Below are 23,088 nucleotides of genomic sequence, written 5' to 3'. Positions count from 1 at the left end.
TGCCTGTCTGCTCCCTCACCCCTTTTCCCACTGTGAGGAATCTCACTGTAGAGAAGAAGAACTCCATGGACCAAAACCCTTATTTTCTGGGGAAGGCACAATGTGGGGTCTAGTTTGTTGGTGAAGTGAGAAATAGCTCCTATCCCTGCACTCCACTCTGGGTACAAGCCAGGGGAAAAATGGGTTTACATCCACATTCATTATATTCATTATATGTAGTTCTTCTATAGCATTTATATCTTGGAAGCCCAAGTTTGAGTGACACTGAGAGAACTGAGAGTAATAATTATGTCTGTGCCCCACAGTAATTAAGGGACACATGAGGAAAAGCCATGTGAACAAGGACTGTGAGTGACGGCAAGATCATCTGAGACCAGAATTTAGTTCTGTTTGGTTTTTTGCTTCCTACAACACTCTAGAGTCCATGGTTGACACAATAGCTTTTTGAAATTTAATAAGAAAAACATTTTAAATAGTTATTTATTTGAAAGTCAAAGTTACAGAGAAAGAGAGAGGAGACAGAGACAGACAGGGACAGAGACACAGCTCTTCTGTCCATTGGTTCACCTCCCTCCCCCAAGATGGCTGCAACAGCCAGGACTGGGCCAGGCCAAAGCCAGGAGCCAACAGGTTCATCCAAGTCTCCCAGGTGGGTGTCAAGGTTCCAAGTATTTGGGCCATCATCTGGTGCTTTCCTCAGGCCATTAGCAGAGAGCTGAATGGACAGTCAGCAGCCAGGACATGAACCAGCACCCACGTGGGACTCTGAAATCACATACAACTTTACCCACTATGTCACAACACCGGCCCCAAGAACAACATTTTTATAATAAAAAAACAAAATCACACTTCAGGAAAAAAAGAGGTTTCATTATGCCATTTCTCAGAATAATAAATATTATCCTGAACTTATGTGAGACGTTCAAAAGTGAAATTTCTACACTTGATCTTAGCAAAAAGGCTGAGAAGTGATCAAAAGTGAATTTCTGTACTTGAATCTTTCAAAGACTGTATGACAGCTGCTATCATACAATACTTGGAAATGGTAAAATAAACACTTGACATTTTTCTTCTTTAATATTTAATACCAAGAAAGAGTCCACAAGGACTTTGGAAATCTGATTTCATACTAGATCCCAATGAAAAGAAATGCATGTTAATAAGTTTTGCTCAGAGGTATTTATTTTTTTACCCATATTATTTGAATCAGTTTATTGGCTTCACAATAGCCAGGCTCACTATATAGGGATACACTTCATTGGAGCAAAACTTCAGAAGACTAGTTCACATGGGCTTATCTTCCACATCAGCTTTATTCATGCAAAAGTCTTCTTCATTTCTTCTACACTTTTCTTATCTGTGTAAGGCTTTCTCGGGCTTCCAGGCTGCAGAAACTTCTTCACAGTGGGGAGGCTGCTGATTCTGTTTTTGAGGGCCTGCAGCACACAAATCACAGCCTCAGAGAGGAACCAAAGACCATCCCATCAGTAGCACAGTCCAGGAAATCTGAGCCCTCCTAGACAAAGATCAACTGAGTCCCCTCTGTAAGCACCAGTATAGAAGCTGGGAAACAGATCTCAGTGGGAATAAAGATAAAAGGAAGAAAATATAGCTCTATAGCATATTCCCCAAATCACTATTTTTCTTTTGACAGGCAGAGTGAGACAGAGAGAGAGACAGAGAGAAAGGTCTTCCTTCCATTGGTTCACCCCCCAAATGGCCGCTATGGCCAGTGCACTGCACCGATCTGAAGCCAGGAGCCAGGTGCTTCCTCCTGGTCTCCCATGAGGGTGCAGAGCCCAAGCACCTGGGCCATCCTCCACTGCCTTCCTGGGCCACAGCAGAGAGCTGGACTGGAAGAGGAGTAACCAGGACAGAATCCGGAGCCCCAACTGGCACTAGAGCCCGGGGTGCTGGTGCAACAGGTGGAGGATTAGCCTAGTGAGCTGCGGCACTGGCCCCCCAAATCATCATTAACACTTTATATTCCAGTTGTCCCTAAATTCCTCCTTACACATTAACTCTGTATCTTCATATCTGTTTTAGAATATAATGAATATCAATGTGTGATATATCAACATATGGATGCCTCCAACATGACAAATAAAAATTCAGGGAAAATTGATCTGGAATTGGGGATATAAAATATTAACAGATAACCAGGAGCCAATAACAACCAATTTTCACACTGGCAGAGAGAGGAAGTTGTAGGACAGGAGAACGGGGAGTGAGTCTTATAGACAGGAACACAAGCACTGTCAACTGGAGGCAGAGAAAGAGAAATCGTGTGGAAAGAGACCTGCTCTATAGACTTGGTGTAGACAGACAAGGACACACCTGGATGAAGGGAGTCACAGAGAAATCAGGGACAGAGAGCACCAGGGGAGAGGAGCCAGGGGAGTGATGTGCTGGGCCCTGGGTCTCTGTCTTAAAAGGCTAATATTCCACAGTATCATCCAGTGATTATTTCCTTCTTAACAAGATTTCTTCTTGCATCAGGAGTAAGGTCTTGAAGTTCATTTTGGAGACCAGGAGGGAGAATGAATGAAAAGACTAGGGCTCACAACAACTCCAGCATAAGTATTACATTCTAAAATAGGAAATGTGAGTTCTCCCCTCCAAGAGCTGGGAGGTAGGTCACCTTCAGCAGAGGGAAGCTGGTGATCGCGCTGGGGTCAAGTTCTTCCACATTGTAGAGAAGTTCAACCAGGAGAATGTCAGCCTTGCTCAGCTTGTTGCCAACAAGGTAGTCTTGTCCGTGGCTCTTCAACACCTGGTGAATTCAAGGAATCACATGATGATCATAGGCACAGTCAGACTGGGGCACTCTCCTCTCTCAGCTTCTCCAGTCAGTGGAGGGTGTAGAGATGCCAAAATTTCTCCAATGCCCTTGTCTCTTGAGGGATGTTGAGAAGTTGGCTCTAAACACAACCTGGTGATAGCCTGGAGTCTTCTTTCACTTTGGTCCCCACATCCTTGCTGCATCCACGTGGCCCACTTTGACTTGCACCTTCCCTATGTGCCTATGTGCTTAGCTCCTGCTGCCTCCTGTTCCCATCTGCCCCATGCCTTGAAGGGGGTGGCTTTGGCATCTCAGGACACACCTCTCCACTCTGCTCCCTCTCCAGTCCTCCTTGGTAGTGGCTCCCCCTTCACCACAGTTGTCTTCCCACATGAAGAGACTACTTCAAATTCTACAAGTCCTTCTTCTCCTACTCTATGTCCCTGGAATCTGAAGTATACCTGGGCAAATGTGAATTCATCACTTCAGTTCAACATTGACTCAGACTCTTAAATTGCACTGCTATTTATCTTCAGCTTATTTGTCTACAGGTGAACTGCACTTATGTCTGCCACTAACTTTGAAATGCATGAAGAATACTGTGTTTCAATAGATAGAAAGTGGTAAGTTTAAGGCACATGGAAAAATCAAACATAATAGGTGAATTTTGCCATCTAATTAGTGGTCATCTATGTGGTCATTAAACAATTCTTTCAAATTTCCATGATGTATCAAACATTTCATAATAAAATTCTGTGTTAACATGTGATGTTTATGAAACTATACAAGGAATATTTAAATCATAAATAATAAGGAAAAATAGACAAGGCATTACTACTGACAGATAATGTTTGGCAAAGAAAGGCTCTAATAGACTTCGGATACATAGAGAAGTATGAAGAGTTATTTGGTGCAAAAACAGAGCAATATCAAATGCTGCATCATAAAATACTTTGTTCACTTATGATCCTGAGTGTCTTTGATTTCATAGTGTAAAGTACTAAACTGTGACAATTGGAGAGCTTGTCATGGTGTGATTATGCCCTAAAATTTCAGTTTCACTAGGGAGGACAGTGTATGATTCATTTTAAGTACTTTATCCCTTTGTATGTGAATTAACTTCTGTTCAATGAATGACAAAAAGAATGATACCATGCTTCATAAGATGGGAATGAAGGACTACCTTTATTTATAAATCTCTTATAAATATGTTTTGTTCATCCTTTTAATTCAACAAGATTTCTGGGAGTTGTGATCCTGATGTATTCTTTTACTTTCACAGAGATACCTTAACTAAAATAGATACTATATATCTGCATACAGATGAACTGATTAAATGACATAACTTAATTTCTTTATTTTTCCCACAAAATTCCTAAAACTCTGAGAACCACTTTCAGGTTATTAAGTTATTCTTTTCTTAACATTGTTTCATCCATCTCCATCTGTCTCTCCCTCAGCCATCATTCGTATCTTGCACTCCTGAAACACTACCATATTCTGACAGGCAGCTGCTCTCCTGTCTCCCCACATATGGTGCTAGGATGTTTTTGATGTTGCTCTTAAATCAAGAGGTTCAGTTTCTACATTGTCTACTCCAACCTCTAGTATGACTTAAAGCCTCTTACAGATCAAGTTCTAGAAAGGCCCTTGAAATTCTGTCTGATTGAACAGTCTAGATTGTATCCTAGTAAATTAAAATTTAATGACAAAGTTTAACTGAGGTAATTGTTTTTCAAATATATTTTTATAAAATTCCTTGAGCAGTAAAGGGCAATGCCACAGGAAAGTCAGTACACTGTTTCTGTGTTTTTTTGTTTTTTTTTTTTTTTGTGATCTACTGAATGTCTGTGTCTCAATAAAAATATATATTGAGATTCTAACCCCCAAAGTGCTGCTGTTGGAAGATGATTAGGTTTTGAGGGAGAAGCCCTTGGGAATGGCATTATATCCTTATGAAAGGGACTTCAGAGAGCTCCCTTGGCGTCTCTACCATGTCAGGGCATAGCCAGAACCAAGAGCATGTCCTCATCAGATGCTGAATCTGCCAGTGGCTTGCCTCGCATATCTCATCGCCAGAGCTGGAGAAGTGAACATCTGTGGTGGAAGCCACTCCGTCTCTGGAATTTCCACTATACGTGAAGGCATAGTCTCAGGACTAAGACAGCTCTAAACTCTTCGTGCCCTTAAGTGTGAAGCAGTTTCCACTTACCTTTTCAAAGGCAGGAAAATAACGATTTTTCGCTTTTTCTTTGATCTGAGTAAGGCTCGCTTCTTGTTCCCCAGATGGAAGAAATGGATAATAAGCAACCAATTCATTCAAATCTGCCATGCCTTCTGTGTACATATCAATCCTGGAGATAAAAACCACCAAACTGTCAAATGCTTCCCATGTTAGAATTTGAAGTTAAAAAGTTAGGTGGTGCCAAGGTAAATGATCTTCTGTGGGAACCTTTCATATGCCAGTCATTAGGCTAATGGTTTTCATTTATATATGTGCATTTACTTCTGACACCATTAAGGAGCATATAAACATCTCATTTTGTTATTCCCATGACCAAATGCAGTTTCAAAGTGCCAGTGACCTGTTCGGAGCCATAGTTATGACAGAAAGTGGTTGATCCTTGTATGTGACCACTGATGCTATAAAAAGTGTTTGAATATCTGCTGTGCTTTGTCCAGCGCACACATGTAGAATGGCTAAAGTCTCATTTAACATCATCTCGGGAAACTGCACCAGCCCACCCACATAATACATGTCCCTCCTTCTCCCATGTGTTACTCATCCCAGTCTAATATTTGCCCAATATTAGAAGTTCTCCCGATTACTTATTTATTGATTCATTCATTCATTCATAATGAGAGAGAGAGAATCTTCCATCCACTGTTTCGCTACACAAATCTGGCAATGTCCTGGGTTCCATCAAACCAAATCAAGCATCCTAGAATTCAGTTCAAATCTGCCACATGTTTGGCAGGGCCCCAGCTACTTGAATCATCACCTGTTGCCTTTCCTAGAATGCTTTGGTGGGAAGCTAGAATCAGAAGCAGAGTAGGAACTTGAACCCAGCACTCTGATACGGAATGTGGGCAATCCTAGCAGCACCTTAATGCTGTACCAAATGACCACCCACCCCCACACAATTTTTTCCTCCTAAAATATGATCCATAGCCTCTGCACATGCTGTGTCCACCTCTAATCATGTTTACATGTCCCAGGACCCACATAAACTATCCCCTCATTTGATGCAATTCGTTACACAGCTACAATCAGTGAATCTGACAGGAGACTTTTCTTGTGTTTAAAGAGCTATTTTAGCAAGTTAAAATAGGTCTTTATTTTTAGAAAGATTAAATAACTTTTAACTATACTAATACTTATAACTAAACCAATACTATTTTCTTACACCTATGAATACAAAGAATATTTAAGCATTATTTGTTTAAACATAGTAGAACACTACAAGATAACTTGAGACAACACATGCTGCTAATTTTGCCATTGGATCTTCAATAACTGGACTAGTAAGTGAAATGTTACAATCACAAAGGGGATAAAATAATAGGTTTATGAAATTATATTCACCTAGTGATCTCTCTTAATAGTATACTATTCAGTGGCTTTATCAGCAGGTATCAACATCCTCTAATTTCAGAACATTTTTATCATCTCCTCCAAAAATCCCATGTGTCTTGGAAACTGCTCTCCAATTCCTCTCACTCTGGCCCAGGAACCTACTAATTCACGCTCTGTCTTTATGAATCTGGATGTGTGGGCATTTCATACAACAGAAGTCATATGCAATTCACATGAAGCTTTCTTCTGTTTAGTTTCTTTTATGCAGCAAAAAGTTTTAGAGCTTCATCTGTTTTGTCACATGCATCAGGCCATTATCCCTTCTGGAGGATAGATTCTATCCCATGATATGGACAGAGCATCCTTTGCTTCCTGTGTATCCATTCATCTATTGATGGACATTTGATTTATGTCCACCACATGAATATTAAGAGTAATGCTACCAAGAACATTTCTGTCCCAGTATTAGATAGGAGGTATTTCCTATCTCTTGAGTACAAACCTAGTATTAGACTTCCTGTGTCACTGGTGACATTATGTTTAACTTTTTGAGGAACTGCTAATAATTCTACATTAGAATTTATTTGCAATCAAGCTGTGTCATCCCAGCAGAGAGGAGATTCCTCCAGCATTGGCAGTGCTGACTCAAAAACTGACTATCTCAGTCCTGTATGAAATACTTCATGTACCTCCATGCCTTGGGCACCAGCCTCTAGTAACTGTTTTCTACCAATTTATCCAGAGAATAAAATGGCATCATGAGTTCATAAAGATCACTCTGGTAATTTCCGGAAAATGAACATCAGTTCCTTTGGATTCTTCCCTTCCCAGGCCTACACTCTAGATGCTCAGACAATTGGTCCCTTCTCACAAATTCTCCACCTCTGCAAGTCTGTGCATCTGGAATCATGTTTCCTCCATCCTCTTCACTTCATGGTCATGCACTGTCTGGAAACCTCTGTCTCTGGGCTCTGTCCATGAACTGCATTCCCTTCTATGATCACAGACACCTGAATGCATCCCATAAATACCCCCAGTGCTCACAGAACCCTGCTACAGGGGACCTCAGTGCATGCCCAAGCCCCACTGCTGCTGGTCCTGATCTCCCTGCCACGGTCCTACTCACTCAAGCCAGCCCCACATTTTCCCTGTGTCATTTGCTGATGTGAGAACATAAAATATACCATACAGGGCTCTCTCCTTTATGTCTTTCCCATAGAGGTTGTGCTTGTCTGCAATGTAGTTGAGAATGGCTCTGGTCTGCACCAGCTTCATCCCATCAATCTCAACCATGGGCACTTGCTGGTATATAAAACTCGGATCTTTTGAGGGAAGAAAAGAAAAAATAAAATAAAATGTCTGTAAGTCCCAGTCTTTCAGGAAGAAAATAATAATTCATAACTGAAAACCTAAGGATTACCTTGTTCCCTTTCAAGTAAAATAACCTTTTATCTTTATCTTCCTAAAGTTCTTTTTTCTCTCATCAATACTCCTTTTAGCCTATTCTGTTATGTTAACTGATGTTTTTATTTACCATCTAGATACATTGTTGCTCTCTGTCTTTTTGATGTTTACTTGATCTTCATAGAGATGTTAGGTGGGGTTTGGAGATACTGCAAATGGGAGCCATTCAGAACATGATTTATCACAGGAAATTCTCAAAGTTTCATGGTATTCATGGCATCAAGGCCAGCTCTGAGAGAGTTTTCTATGTGGGATCCCTGTGTGTTCTTTGAATAACACCACTGGACAGTGTGTGCAAAGTGGGTCTGTGTTCTTGACCCCCCCAAGGCAGCTGGTGCTTCCTCTTTCCCTCTTCACACTCTGACCTGAACTTCCAACTAATTCAGCACTACTTTTTAATCAAGCCTAATATATTTCATGGACATTACTTTATCACATGCACAATTGAAAGAAACTCAAGATACAGTAGGACTTATTTCTCCTCTTTTCATCCAATGTGTGACTTGTATGTCCTTGAATACTGATGGCAGTGTGGGATCCCAAGTTGTTTGCACCTCATTTGTTATGCAGAAAGCAGGAGAAAACAAGGAGGGGAGAGTCCTAGGGCATGGAGGACATCACTTATTTAATACTAAGGGAAATCTAGCTCTTTTTCTCCTTAGAGAGTTTCCATACTGTCTCAGGGCTCCATCCTTTACACCATAACCAGAACCTGTCTCTTTGTCTCTCCCTCTGTCTCTCCTCCATCCCCAAATATGACATTATGGATACATAGATCTTGCATGACTTCATCAAGATATCCTCATCATATGCATTTAGATGATTGTCCTTACCATTTCTCATCCTTTGCAAGTCTTCTTTAGTTTTTATGAATTTCTCTTCAAACTGGAAGCAGAAACAGTAAACAGGCTCTTGTTAATTCATTCTAGAACTTTTCAATCTTTTAAAGTTGAATGGCCTTTGTGTGACACATACTATGGAGGTCATAATCTACTCATGGACATTGGGATTTTTTAGATTGGATCCTTCATGGATCCAATAGCCATAGCCCATTGCTGCACCCTTCACCTCCACTTTGGCCCCACTGCTGTCCAAGGTTAGGCCTAGATTTGGGAGGTGATGTCACTGGAAAGAAGAGAATGTATGTGCTTTTAGTTATGGGTTTCGGTAATTCAGGAGAGCCTTTGTTTCATGTGATATCAGAATGCAACACTGGTGCCCCCGGTGTGGATTATGCCAGGGGGTTAATAACCTCCCAAGATCTGCCACAAAAAATGCCTGTGCTCCAATTTCTGTTACCTCATTTCATTAGAGATAAGTCACAGGTGAAATGGATCCTGATTGTTGTACATCCTTAAACCTACAATTAGAACTTCAACTGTAAAAGATGGAATGCACTGGCATGGAATTCACAGGTTACGAAAGGAACTGGGGGCTGGCACTGTGGCATAGCCTGGGATGCTGGCATTGCATATGAGTGTTGATTTGTGTACCAGCTGCACCACTTCTGATCCAGCTCTCTGCTAACAACCTGCGAAAAGCAGTGGAAGATGGCTGAAGCATTTGGTCCCTGGCCACACAAATGAGATACTTGGATTAAGCTCTTGACTCCTGGTTTTGTCCTGGCCCAGCCCTGGTCATTGTTGCTATCTGGGGAATGAACAAGCATGTGGAAGATATTTCCCTCTCCATTTCTCCCTCTCTCTGTAACTCTGACTTTCAAAATAAATACATAAATCTTAAAAAATAAAAAGAAAGAAATTTGATCCTCACACTATTTTTTTTAACAAAAACTGTGGCTTTCTGATATGATGAAGTACATTTGATGTCACCTTATTTGTATACTGAATTCTTGACCTTGGTCACATTACTGAATAAACTTGTGTTTCTGTATCCTATCTATAAAGTAAGTATACTTATGTGCATATGTTGGTATAGGGATTAAATCACTAAGGAGTAAAACTACAAGGTATATCATGTCCTGAATATCATTTTAGCCTTAGGATTTTGACAGATGGTGGTTGTTTCATCATATACTTATTTTTTAAAAGAATTATTTATTTATTTTATTTGAAAGGCAGAGTTATAGAAAGAGCTGGAGAGAGAGGAGAGAGAGAGAGAGAGAGAGAGAGAGAGAGAGAGAGAGAGAATGTCTTCCATCCATCAGTTCACTCCCCAGATGGCTGCAACAGTCCAAGCTGGGCCAAATAGAAGCCAAGAGCCAAGTGTTTCTTCCACATCTCCCATGTGGGTGCAGAGGCCCAAGCACTTGGGTCGTTTTCTGCTGCTTTCCCAGGCACATTGGCAGGGAGATGAATCAGAAGAGGAGCAGCTAGGACTCTGACTTGGGCCCATATTGTATGTCAACACTGAAGGCAATGACTTAACCTGCTACACCACAACCCTGGCCCCTATCATATATGTCTTGTGTTTCTTAAAAATTTAAGTCAATATTACACTGATCAAAAACATATTTTCTCTTTGATCTATTTGTGGTAACTGAAACATTTGTATATATTTTGCCTCATCTTGAGACAAGTCATTTATGTTGAAGTGGCAGTCAGTTTCAAGCCTGTTCCAATCTAATCATAAACTTTGAATGACTGCCAATATTAAATGCAAATATGAATATCAATTTTACATAATAATGAAGCTGACTTACAATGCAGAATCTATGAAAGCTAAGGTCTGAGGAGATGGTCATTAAGATTTTCTGTATATCAGTGTCAATATAATTTGTTTCTCATCTTTGCCTCATAGTAGCATGTAATTTTTTATAGAAAGCTTTTATTTAATAAATACAAATTTCACAGGTACAACTTTTAGATTATAGCAGTTCTTCCCCCTATACCCGCCCTCCCACCCCCAACCCATCCCAACTCCTACTCCTTCTCCCATCCCATTCTTCATTAAGATTCATTTTCAATTATCTTTATATACAGAAGATAAACTCTATACTAAGTCAAGTTTCAACAGTTGACACCCATACAGACACACAAAGTATAAAGTACTGTTTGAAGACCAGTTTTACTGTTAATTCTCATAGTACAACTCATTAAGGACAGAGGTCCTACATGGGGAGCAAGTACAAAATGGTCCTGTCGTTGATTTAACAATTGACACTCTTATTTATGACATTAATGATCACCCGAGGCTCCTGTCATGAGCTGCTAAGACTATGGAAGCCTCTTGAGTCCACAAACTCTGACATTATTTAGACAGGGCCATAATCAAGGTGGAAGTTCTCTCCTCCCTTCAGAGAAAGGAAACTTCCTTCTTTGATGGGCCCTTCTGTCCACTGGGATCTCACTCACAGAGATCTTTCACGTAGGTCATTTTTTGCCACAGTGTCTTAGCTTTCCATGTCTGAAAAATAGCATGTAATTTGGGCATAATCGCTGAATATCTCCCTCAAATTTTAATATTTTTCATCTGCAAAACGAGAGTAGAACTTTTTAAAAACTAATAGTATAGTGTTTTTAATACATACAGTCAGGGCATAAATCACCTAAGTCAAGTAGTTAGTAGTAGTGGTGTCTACAGCGGTTTAAAGGAGTTGATCATGGGAGAAGTCAGCATTTCTGGTTTTCTAATCCCCGAGCAGAAAACAGAATTTGTTGTGAAACTACATGTTCACACAGGTTCATGACACAGACTTCAGGTGGTGTGTTCAAAAAATGTACAGTGCTCAGTTCAGGATGAATAGAAGTGGTGGTGCCGGGTCAACACAAATGGGAAACAAAGGAAAGGAGTGTGAGGCTGCCTGGGAGGCTGATGGTGATAGGTGGGATGGCAGTGTTCAGCTTCAGATACAGAGAATCCACAAGCTCTTAGCAAGAGGTCCAGTCAGTGCCTGCCTACCACCATCTTCCATCAAGTGGGGGTTGACATCTTGGAGAACATGGAGCCAGGAAAGCTACCTTCTCTGTTCAAGCTCTGTCCCCCAGCAGGCTCATGGCCATCACTGCTGCTATCCCACCGGCTCAGTCATGTCAGGAAGCTTCAGTGTCCTGCACAAGCCCTCCCTGCCAGAGAAGAGCCAGCTGGGCAATACGCTGAGAATTCGGGGTGTTGTCCCTGACAAGACTGGTAGGTTTCACGTCAACCTGCTGTGAAGACGCTGCCCTACACTTTAACCCATGGCTGGCTGCATCTGAGATGGTCTTCCACAGCCTGAGCGGGGTGCCCAGGGCAAGGAGGAGCTTGGCCAGGGCATGCCCTGCCGTCAGAGGCAGCACTTACCTGGGTACACCTACAAGGCAGAACCACCACTTCTACCACCACGCGCCGCTGTCGCGTGTGCGCCTTCTGGAGGTGGCTGAGGACATGCGGTTGTACTGATAAATTCATCTCTCTTATTTACACACAGAGGGATGAGTACTGAAAAACTGCAAAGAGGGAAGAGATGAAGAACCTCAACAAAATTCACAGTGGAGGATTTAGTAGAAAAGAGTGACATTCTCAAGAAGATTCAGGCAGGTTCTCATAAGGGACCCAGAAGAAGGCACTCTAACCACTGACACAACAGCTCCATGAGTGTTATTTCTCCAGGAGATCTTCCAGCAGGACAAGATATGGAGGTGGAAGGCAGTGATATTGATGATGCTGACCCCAGCTGGCTTAGGCAAATATGTGTGTTTGTCTCTTTCATTAAAAAAATGTTTTAAAAGTAAAAAAATACTTAATACTATTGGTTGAACTCTGTAATTAATACAAAATTATCCTTAGGTGTAGAAATTTAACTGAAAAGTGATCCCTGTTAAATATAAGAGTGGGAATAAGAGAGAGAGATGTAAAATTTGGGACATGCTCAATCGGACGTCCCCTAATGGTGGAGTTAGAAATATGCCAGGGAATTCCAATACAATCCCATCAAGGTGGCATGTACCAATGCCATCTCACTAGTCCAAGTGATGAATTTCAGTTCACAATTGATCATACTGATAGCTCTAAGAGTCAAAGGGATCACACAAACAAGACTAATGTCTGCTAATACTAACTGATAGAATAAAAAAAGGGAGAGAACGATCCAACAGGGGAAGCGAGATACACAGCAGACTCATAGAATGGTGGATGTCCTAAACAGCACTCTGGCCTCAGAATCAGCCCTTAAAGCATTCAGATCCGGCTGAAGAGCCCATGAGAGTATTTTAGGCATGGAAAGCCAAGACACTTTGGAAAAAACAAAAGACCTTAATGAAAGATCTCTATGAGTGAGATCCCAGTAGAAAGAACAGGGCCACCAAAGAAAGAGGTACCTTTCTCTGAAGGGAGGAGAGAACTTCCACTTTGACTATGACCTTGTCTGAATAAGATCAAAGTTGGCAAACTCAAAAGGCTTACATAGCCTTGGCAACTCATGACAAGAGCCTAGGGAGATTACTGACGCCATAAACAAGAGTGTCAAATTGTTAAGTCAACAACAGGAGTCACTGTGTACTTACTTCTCATGTGGGATCTGTCCTTAATGTGTTGTCCAATGTGAATTAATGCTATAACTAGGACTGAAACAGTATTTTACACTTTATGTTCTGTGTGGGTGCAAACTGATGAAATCTTTACTTAATATATGCTAAATCGATCTTCTGTATATAAAGAGAATTGAAAATTAATCTCGACGTGAATGGAATGGGAGAGGGAGTGGGAGATGGGAGGGGTGCCAGTGGGAGGGAAGTTATGGGAGTGGGAAAGCCATTGTAATCCATAAACTGTACTTTGGAAATTTATATTTACTAAATAAAAGTTAAAAAAAGAAAAAAAGAAAATCAATTCAAAAAATGGCAAAAGATCTACCACCACAGATGACAAATAACAAATGAGAAGATGCTGAATATCGTTAAAGCAATGCAAAGAGAAGCCGCAATGAGGCACTGCTGTTCACCTACTGGACTAAAACTTCAAAAACTGAATATGCCTACTCTTGGTGGAGAGCCACAGAATATTAATACAATAGGGATGTGTTTCAGCACCTCTGAAACCTCCTACCTCTCGGTTCTTGCCTGCTTCCTCAGCCCTGGGCAACTGCCAGGCTGCTTGTCCCTGTAGATTGTCTAGTCCAGGTGGAAGATGAATGTAGCCATGCACGTGGTCTCTTGTCACATAGCATGGTGCCATCTGCCAGTACTCACCTCATTCTTATGGGCAAATAACACGCATTGTATGGATATACCACATCTTATCTGTTCATCAGTTGATGGGCACCGGAGTTGTTTCTACCTTTTCTCTATTGTGAATGTTATGAACATTCCTGTACAAGTTTACGGGTGAAAGTTTTCCTTTCTCTTGCCTCGTTGTGTCATATTGTAACAATAGGTTTGCCTATTCCAGAAAGTGACAAACTGTTTTCCAAAGTAACTGCAACATTTTACATTCTCAGCAGCAGTTCACAGGGGTTCTGGTCTTCACATCTCACCAACATTTGTTCATCTGTTTTTGCTATTATACTTATTCTAATGTATGTGAAAAAAAAAAGATTCAGTCACTTGTTTGCTTCCACCATTGCTATCCACACCATGAGGTGATGATGCCAAGTGTGGCTTCCACTGAAGCTGCACTATACTGTTTGTACTTTCAGCATCTAAATGTATGAACTCAATAAACTTCTCTTCTTCATAGGTTAAAAAAAAGTAAAAAAAATCAAGTAAACAAGAAATTTTAAAATTAAAAAAAAGTTTATAGAAAAAGCATAAGAAGAAAATCTTTGGATAGCTCTTCAATGTACTTATGTTTTAAATGAAGTGGTGTTACAAAAGAGTGGTAACCGTTTTAAAAATTGAGTTTTTAAAGTAAAAAAGTTAAAGCAAATGTTAATTTATTATTGAAGAAAGAAGTGCTTTATGAATTGAGTGTAGCCCAGGATCAAGTCTTGATAAATCTACAGCAGTATACAGCAATATCCCAGGCCTTCATTTTCACTCACCACTCACTCACTCACTCATTCACTCTAAGCAATTTCCCATGTGGGAAATTCCACTCACGAAAATTGCCCTGGACAGGTGTATCTTTTTTTGTCTTTTATACCATATTTTTTACCGTATCTTTTCTATGTTTAGAAATATTTACATTCAAAAATACCACTATGTTCTAATTGCCTACATGATCAATATACAAGCTTATTGAGCATCCTGTATACATTTGTAGCATATGCGCAATAGGCTATACTGTATAAGGCTAGGAGTAGCTATACTGTCTAAGTTAGTGTGAAAACACACTATGGTATTCCCATGGAGAAATCATCCAATGATACATTTCTCAGAATGTACCCCTGTTGCTAAGAGACATATGGCTGTATTTTCTCCTTAAATAGTCTAAGCTGTAATAACTACTTAACATTATCATACCTGAGATGCTAATAATACTTCTTCAATGCCATTAAATATTTTATCAGTGTTATACCTATTATATAAATGACACTAATTTTTTTTACATTTTTAAAATGTAAATTCACATAAAATCCACACATTAAGGGTAATGCTTTAAATTCATTTATTAATAATGTTATCTCTTTAGAATAATAATGATTTATTGTATTAAATCTGCACATCTTTCTTTATAATTAGCCACATTTATTTAAGACACCACTTTTACAGATCATTCAAAGTATCTGATGCAATCAATTTTAGATTCAACAGAAGATGACCTAATGCAGAACCTACCTCTACCCCAGCTGCAGCCAAGAGCCATCGAATGGACTCCATCCTGCCCCGTGTATCGAAGTAGTGAAGCTTGGGTTTCCCCGCCATGACAGTAGTCTCCTAGTTTCTACAACATAAGTAAATGAATGAATGAATGAAACCATGAAAAATATATTTTATGATGTATGGTTAAAAATGGGAGGGACGGTATGGGGGGGAAGCCATTGTAATCCATAAGTCGTACTTTGGAAATTTATATGCATTAAATAAAAGTTTAAAAAAAATAAATAAATAGTGGTAACAATACTAAAGAAGTATATTCCTTTTGATTTTAAAAAATTTATTGATTTATTAAGGATTGATTTATTTTATTTGAAAGGCAGAGTCACAGAGAGAGGGAAAGACAGAGAGAAAGAGATCTTCCATCAGCTGGTTCATTTCCCAAATAGCCACAACGCCCAGGGCTGGGCCCAGCAGAAGACAGGAGCTTTCCCAGGTGCATTATCAGGGAGCTAAATCATTAGTGCAAGAGTCAGGACTTGAAATGGTGTTCATATGTGATGCCAGCATTGCAGGCAGTAGCTTAACATTCTACCACACAACGCTGGCACCATAAAGTTTTATTTATGTGCAAAGCAGGCACACACACACACACACATACACACACACACACACAGAGAGAAAGAGAGAGAGAGAGAGAGATTTTTCATTAGCCAGTCCACTCTCCAAATGCCTGCAGCAATCAGGACTGGGTCAGGCCAAAACCAGAAACTGGGAATTAAATCCCATTCTCTCACTGGGGTGGCAAAAACCCAACTATTTACACCATCACCTGCTGCCACCCAAGCTGAGCATCATCCGGAAGATGGAATCCAGTGTTGAGTTGGTGCTTGGACACAGGCTCTTTGACAGGGCTTGTGGACATCCCAGTGATGTCTTAAATACTATGCTAAACACCTGTCTCAGTATCTGCCTTTATGGAAGGATTGGAAAAGCTCCTGGAAGGTCTTCCGTTGCTAAAATTGTTATCTATCAATAGTCATCCTCACACCAACCAGACCAGTCTCAAGTCCTCACTGGCTACAATGTGACTGTTCTTGGCAGGCTAATACATGAGAATCTGTGGAGATAGTGCTGAATAAGAATTCATAGGAGGATAAAGAGCTAGAGAACTGATTTTTTGCAGATTTCTGAATAACACTGCTCCAAACTTAATCCTTTCTAATGCATTTTGTATTTAGTCCTCATAACAACCTTCTGATCCCTAATATCCAGTTAATGAAACAGTGTCAGACAGGTCATATGCAATGTGTGTCATCAGACTCCGTCAATGATGGACATGAGAATACACACAAGGATTAAAAAGAAAGCAGGTCAAGAATCCACACGAGTGAAGACGCTGGGACCTTGGAGATCTTGAACCAGAGTCTGTCACTGATAGGGAGGATCAGGATGGAGCAAAGTCCCTCTTCAGCTCTTGGATTGTCAGGTTACATTTGATCAAAAGCAGTAATCAGGCACCAGACTGACTTAACCTATATCTCAAAAATCCAAAATCTTTACACTAACAAAGGATACTATTGTGTTTTCTTCTTTTGGAATTCTATATACGATCTCTATTGTGGGCATCTTATTTTATAATTTAGAAAAAGAGATGCTTCTGAATTAACAGCATAAAGAATGGAGCTAACATTTATTTGATCAATGTATGTCACACACTGCACAGTTTCACAAATGTGTCTTCACTTTATCCAACAAAAATCATCTAAAGTGAGGTGGGCCTTGTGGTGCAGGGGGTTATACCACTGCTTCAGAAAGCTGCATCCCTTACTGGGGGACTGGTTCAAGTCCCAGCTACTCAATTTACCATCCAGCTTCCATATAAGGCAACCTGGAGGGCAGCAGATGATGCCTCAACCGCTTAGTTCTCTGCCATTCCCTTGAGAGATCCGAATGGAGTTCTGAGATGCCACCTTGCCCTGCCCCAGTCCCAGCTATTGTGGGCCTTTGGGGAGTGAATCAGCAGATACAATTTTTTCCTTCTTTCCCCTCCTCTTCTCTTTCAAATACACATTTTTAAGAGTCACCTCTAGTGAATTCTGTTACATTTCTCATTTTATGGATGTGAATGCTAATGTTTCTAGAGTAACTTGTTAACAGTAAGTTGTGGCCCAGGGATTCAAACTCTTTTCTATTTAAAAACCAAAGATGGGGCCAGTGCTGTGGCGTAGCAGGTAAAGCAGCCGTCTGCAGTGCCAGCATCCCATATGGGTGCCAGTTCAAGACTCGGCTGCTCCACTTCTGATCCAGCTCTCTGCTATGGCCTGGGAAAGCAGAAGATGACCCAAGTCCTTGGGCCCTTGCACCCACGTGGGAGACCTGGAAGAAGCTCCTGGCTCCTGGCTTTGGATCAGTGCAGCTCTGGCCTTTGTGACCATCTGGGGGAGTGAACCAGTGGATGGAAGACTTCTCTCTCTCTCTCTCTCTCTCTCTCTCTCTCTGTGTGTGTAAAACTGTGACTTTCAAGTAAAATAAATAAATATTAAAAAAAAAAAAAACAAAGATTAAGATGAATTTTCTCTGTTAGTGTTTCCCAAACTATGCATGACAATATTTCAGTTCATTGGAAAGCCATTTTTTTAATAAAAAGAAAATAGTGAGGTTGGCACTGTGGTTTGTGGGGTGGGCAGAGCTGCCACATGCAATGCATTCCATATGGGCACCAGTTTGTGACCTGGCTGCTCCAATTCCAATCCAGCTCTCTACTATGGCCTGGGAAAGCAGTGGAAGGTAACCCAAGTAGTTGGACCCCTGCACCCATTTAGGAGACCTGGAAGAAACTCCTGGCTCCTGGCTTCAGATTGGCCCAGCTCCAGCCATTGCTGCTATTTCAGGAGTGAACAAGTGGATGGAAGATCTCTCTCTCTCAATCTCTCTCTCTCTCTCTCTCTGCCTCTGCCTCTCTGTAACTCTCCCTTTCAAATAAATAAATAAATCTTAAAAAAGAATTTTTTTTAAAAAAAGGAAGAACATAGCTGAGTTTATTATATAAGAAAGGCTAAGTCACATTTCATGAATATTTAGTTTCAAGTAGATAAGTGCTGCATATATGGATGCACCCGTGCATGTTCATTTTCTCATTGTGAGTAGTAAAAGACATACTGATTGGGTCACTCAAGGAAGTTTGATACAGTCTGATGCCTTTGCTCTAGCCTAGGCTGCTTGAAGAATGGAATATAGCAGAAAAATCAGAGACCACAATGGGTCCATCAAAGTTCATAAACAATTCTATCAGAGTGAATAAAAACATGCAGGATGCATTATATGTAGGAGTGGCATGGATCAGCAGAATGAGAGGGTGAGTAAGGCTCATGCACAGTTAAACTAAGTGTTTAATTGTGAGGATCCAGATTTCAGAATTTAGTATTTAGAATTTAGAATTTGAGTATCACACTACAGAGAGAAATGGAATTTTATCTTACACAATATTTATAACACTCTTTCTAATAAGTAACTTTTTAGCTCTCCCATATATGAGGTTTCCAAATACCTGGCAAAGAGTTAGGGTTAAGGTCAGTACAAAGTCTTGCTGAGTCAACAGAGAATGAACAGAAGCTTCAATGCTTTGCCATGGGTCACCCATCTGTGTTTCTCATTCACAGTCAGTGTATGGGGAGGGAGTATCCCTTCAACAGCTCCTAATGTCCTCCTTGCAGAGGAGCCCTGAAGGTGTGTGTGTGTGTGTGTGTGTGGAGAGAGAGAGAGAGAGAAGCTGCCCATGCCACACTCTGTGTGATGCTGGGTCAATGGGAACTCTTCCTTCTAATTTCAGGTCTGGGGCTTTTCTGCTACACCATGGAAACTCACCCATTCTCTCTGATCACTTGTTTTATATTTTTATGTCGAGTCCATTAGTAAACTTAGAGTTGGAAAGGGAGAGAAAGATAGGAACATATAATTCATGAGTTTCAGTCTGTCAAAGAACTCTTTAAAAACTTCATTAAAAGAATAAAATTAATGAAAGTGTGCCTTGCTTTACCTTGACAACCTAAAAAGCTGCAAATTGAGAACTAGTTTAACTATATCTCAATTTGAAATGGGCTTATTTCAAAAGGCCCGTAATCTATGAGAATTGTAGTGGTACTTTAAAGAAGTTATGTCACCAACATAATGCCGATTGCACTGTTTCTCAGTAATGAGAAGAGAGACTTATGGACAAATCACAACTCCTTCATGTAGGATGTATGTAAACTTGATAGATTTTTTTTTAACGTGAGACTTGTTCACTTTTTTGAAAATAGAAATAGTCATAGCTCCTTTCTTTACTTGGAGAGGCAGAGGGACAGAATGAGAGAGACAGACAGACAGATAGACAGAAGATTCCTACCCACTGGTTTCCTCTCAAAATGCTTACAAGGCCAAGACTAGACCAGACTGAATCCAGGACGAAGGAACTCAACCCAGGTCTCCCTTACAACTGTTTTGCACTCAGTTACTTGAAGCATCCATCATTTGCTGCCTCACAATATCTACCTTAGTGGTAAACTGATTCAAATCCAGTCCCTCTGTTACAAGGCATGAACATCTTAACAAGCATCTTACCTGGTTGCCCCTGTGTCTACTTTTGAGTATTACTGAGAAAGTTTAATGAGATAATGCACACAAAATTCACAATAGAATCTCAGCTAATGAGTCTTCCTTTTTATTTATTTACATATTTTATTTAAGTTATATAAGTCTCATATATTTCCTTTATACCATTATAGGAACAAGTGGCACTCCCCCTTCCACCCTTCCACCTACAATCCAACTCTTCCTCCCCCTCCCTCTTGGATTCCTTCTTGCCCCAGGTCCTGAAAGATCAATGAATCTCTGAATATTTGGGGTAGCATATGTGTCCTCCATTATCTGTGTGTTTGTCTGACCATCTATCTGTTTGTCTTTCTTTTTAATTTCTCTTTCATTTCATCCACCCACCCATTCAACCATCTGTCTACCCATACATACATACATACACTTTACCATTATTCTTTATTTGTCTTCCTTTTTCTTCCTTCTTTTTTTTTCTCTCTCTTCCTCTCTTCCTTCCTTCATTTCTAAAGAGGCTAAATGGCCTCTTTCCTAAAGGTGTTTAATTTGGTCAGCACAGTCTTGCAGACCCTGACATAGCAGAGTGTTCCTTACACTGACTTCACTCCATGGTTTCCTAGAAATTCTAACCCAGGAATCATGATTATTTAACAAAGTAAGTCAAAGCAAGGTGAGAACATTGCCGGAGTATTAGAAACCAGGATCCGGCTGCCCCTTGTTCTCAGGTGATTCCAACATGCCAGGCTCACTCAACTAACAGCTTCAGTGGATTTTGTGCCTACTAAGTGTTTCCTTTCCTTCCCTTAAAATTAAGGTCTCAACTCATCTTCATCTAAACGTTGCTCCCTAAAGTGTCACTTTTCTTCAATTTCATTTCAAAGTCTTCCTCCCATGAGTGCTCTGTTATTTTTCCTGTGAATTGTCAGACTCCGGTTGCTCTGACACGTGAATTTTTGGATAATTTCACTGATATCCACTGTATTTTCTTTATATGAACTTATTTTGTTTCTGATATTACAGGCTAGTTTAGGGTGTGGTTGACTCCAACATCTAATCCTATTGACTTGTGCATTCCAGAAAGGCATTTGTATAATTAAAAAAAAAAAAACACTAGTTATGTGCTCTAGTGTTTTTCTACTCTTCTCCTCAGCTATTCTGAGTCTGGGCAATCGAGTCCTGTAAACTGGTGATTCTCAACAAGGAGTGACTTTGCTCCCTGATGCCAGAGAACATTTGGCAATGCCTTGAGACATTTTTTATTGTCAACATGGGTAGGCATAGGTGTAGCACCACAGAATCAGATGGAGAAATACAAGGGAAGCATCTAAATATGCTACAAAGGACAGGCCTCAACTCAAAGAATGAACCACTCAGAAAATGGTAGTCATGCTAGACTGTAAATATCCCACCTTAGCCAATCTCTCTAGGTTATCCATGAACTGTTTGAATCTCAGAGAGAGAATGAAACTTGTCATTTAACTAATTGTGGCTAAGGTGGATTTAGAGTGTAGTTCTACATTCAGAGTAATTCATTCCTACTAGAATTAATTTTAACTTTGAGTCTTCCGAGCCTAGATGGTATTCCAGTATTATGATTCACTATAGCAATCGACCACTGCTGTAGAGAAAGGAATTTTAGCATGAACACCCACATTCTTCTTGCTGAGGTCATATTCTCAGTTGTCCAAAATGTTCCCATTTCTTTTTCTCCTGATGATGTTACAATTCTCATACTACTAATGTCTCATGCTCTAGTTTTCTACATTTTCATTTTTGCAAGTTTGTATAAAGATGCATTCAATAGAAGAAGAAACAATGCTTGAAATATCTTCTAATTACAGCAAGAGGTACAAAGTGAATAAGAAATTACCTTTTCTTGGGCTAACTACATATTTTAAAGTATTTTTCTAGGTTCCTAGAAAGTAAAGTTAGGAAAATTTAGTAGGTAAGTACTAACCTTATAAAAGGCTGTCACTTTCTTGGTACAAAACGTAGTGGCAGTTTCTGGTGTGTTAACGAGCTATTTATTCACTTCAATAAATCATTCCCACTGAAAATGGTAGAGTTCAGCTAGGGAGAAGCCACTCCCACATGTTCAGGGGCCATAGAGTTCCTCCCTGGGCTAAGGGAAATGCTGAGTTATGCTCTTTCAGGGATAAAGCTAGTTAATATGTTTCTTTTCAAAGTTGGCGAGAAAAGATTTTGTAATAATCCAGATAAGTTTAATCCCTTCTGCCAGGAAGGGTGGAGCAGCTTTCTGAAGAAACTGAATAAAGGACTAAGATAAAAAATCACCACCATGAGCCGGGCTGGGAGGTGCACGAAGGTCTGAGAGGGGGAACTGAGCTTTCTTCTTTCAGAACAGTCCTTAGAGCTTGAGACAAACTGAAAACAGTTACTCTATGAATAAAATAATGTAAAACATTTTGATAGAAAAATTCTAGCAAATACAAAAGTAGGGAAAATAGTATAGCAACCTCCAAGCTACTCATTAATCTACATCAGCAATTGCCAACAAATGTTTTCATTACACCTAAGAGAAGGCTCAGTTATAGTGACACACTAAAATATGGGTCATGTCCAAATCCCCTGAGTGTGCTTGTGTGTGTGTGTGTGTGTGTGTGTGTGTGTGAATGTGAACTTGTTTGGGGAAAGAGTCTTTTCAGATATAATTTTTAGGGAAATTAAGAAAAGATAATCCTGGACTATCAGCAAAAACACTAAGTCAAAGGACAGTTGTCCCTGTAACAGACAAAAGAGAAGAACCAAAGGCAAGAGTGAGGAGGTGGAAGACAGAGACAGGGATTAGAGTGAAGTAGCCACAATCTCAGAACCTATGGAATACAGATCACCAGAAGCTTGGGAGAAGCTGTGAAGCATCCTCCCCTAGAGATTCTTGTGGAGTGAGGGCTTTCTAATGCCATAGCCTCCATCTCCTGGCCTTCACAAGTCACTGTTCTATTGTTCCAACCCTAATGAGGAGCAATCTGTGACAGAAGCCGCAGAAACCTCTCATCCATTCCCAGGAACTCACCCCATGA

At 40.3% G+C, this 23,088-nt stretch overlaps 1 protein-coding gene across 4 annotated transcripts; it reads right to left on the bottom strand.

Moving 5' to 3' along the window:
* Positions 1 to 1,162: 1,162 nt before the first annotated feature.
* On the bottom strand, positions 1,163 to 22,161 carry LOC100341104 (glutathione S-transferase Yc). 4 transcript variants are annotated; one of them, XM_002714503.4, is made up of 7 exons: positions 22,005 to 22,161; positions 15,479 to 15,584; positions 8,657 to 8,708; positions 7,549 to 7,681; positions 4,995 to 5,136; positions 2,642 to 2,773; positions 1,163 to 1,436 (listed from the first exon to the last, which is right to left on the bottom strand). In XM_002714503.4, exons 2-7 carry the CDS (start codon positions 15,563 to 15,565, stop codon positions 1,317 to 1,319), a joined length of 666 nt encoding a protein of 221 aa, XP_002714549.3. In that variant the 5' UTR covers positions 15,566 to 15,584; positions 22,005 to 22,161; the 3' UTR covers positions 1,163 to 1,316. The 4 variants fall into 4 exon arrangements, with proteins under 4 accessions (XP_002714549.3, XP_069930094.1, XP_069930095.1 ...); XM_070073993.1 differs by lacking the exon at positions 15,479 to 15,584 and having other exon boundaries at positions 22,005 to 22,087; XM_070073994.1 differs by lacking the exons at positions 7,549 to 7,681; positions 22,005 to 22,161 and having other exon boundaries at positions 15,479 to 15,551.
* Between the last annotated feature and the right edge of the window lie 927 nt (positions 22,162 to 23,088).

Source organism: Oryctolagus cuniculus, chromosome 5 (assembly GCF_964237555.1).
Source record: "Oryctolagus cuniculus chromosome 5, mOryCun1.1, whole genome shotgun sequence".
Classification (NCBI taxonomy): Eukaryota; Metazoa; Chordata; class Mammalia; order Lagomorpha; family Leporidae; genus Oryctolagus; species Oryctolagus cuniculus.
Note: the sequence above shows the minus strand (reverse complement) of the source record. Positions and strands in the feature narration are given on the sequence as shown.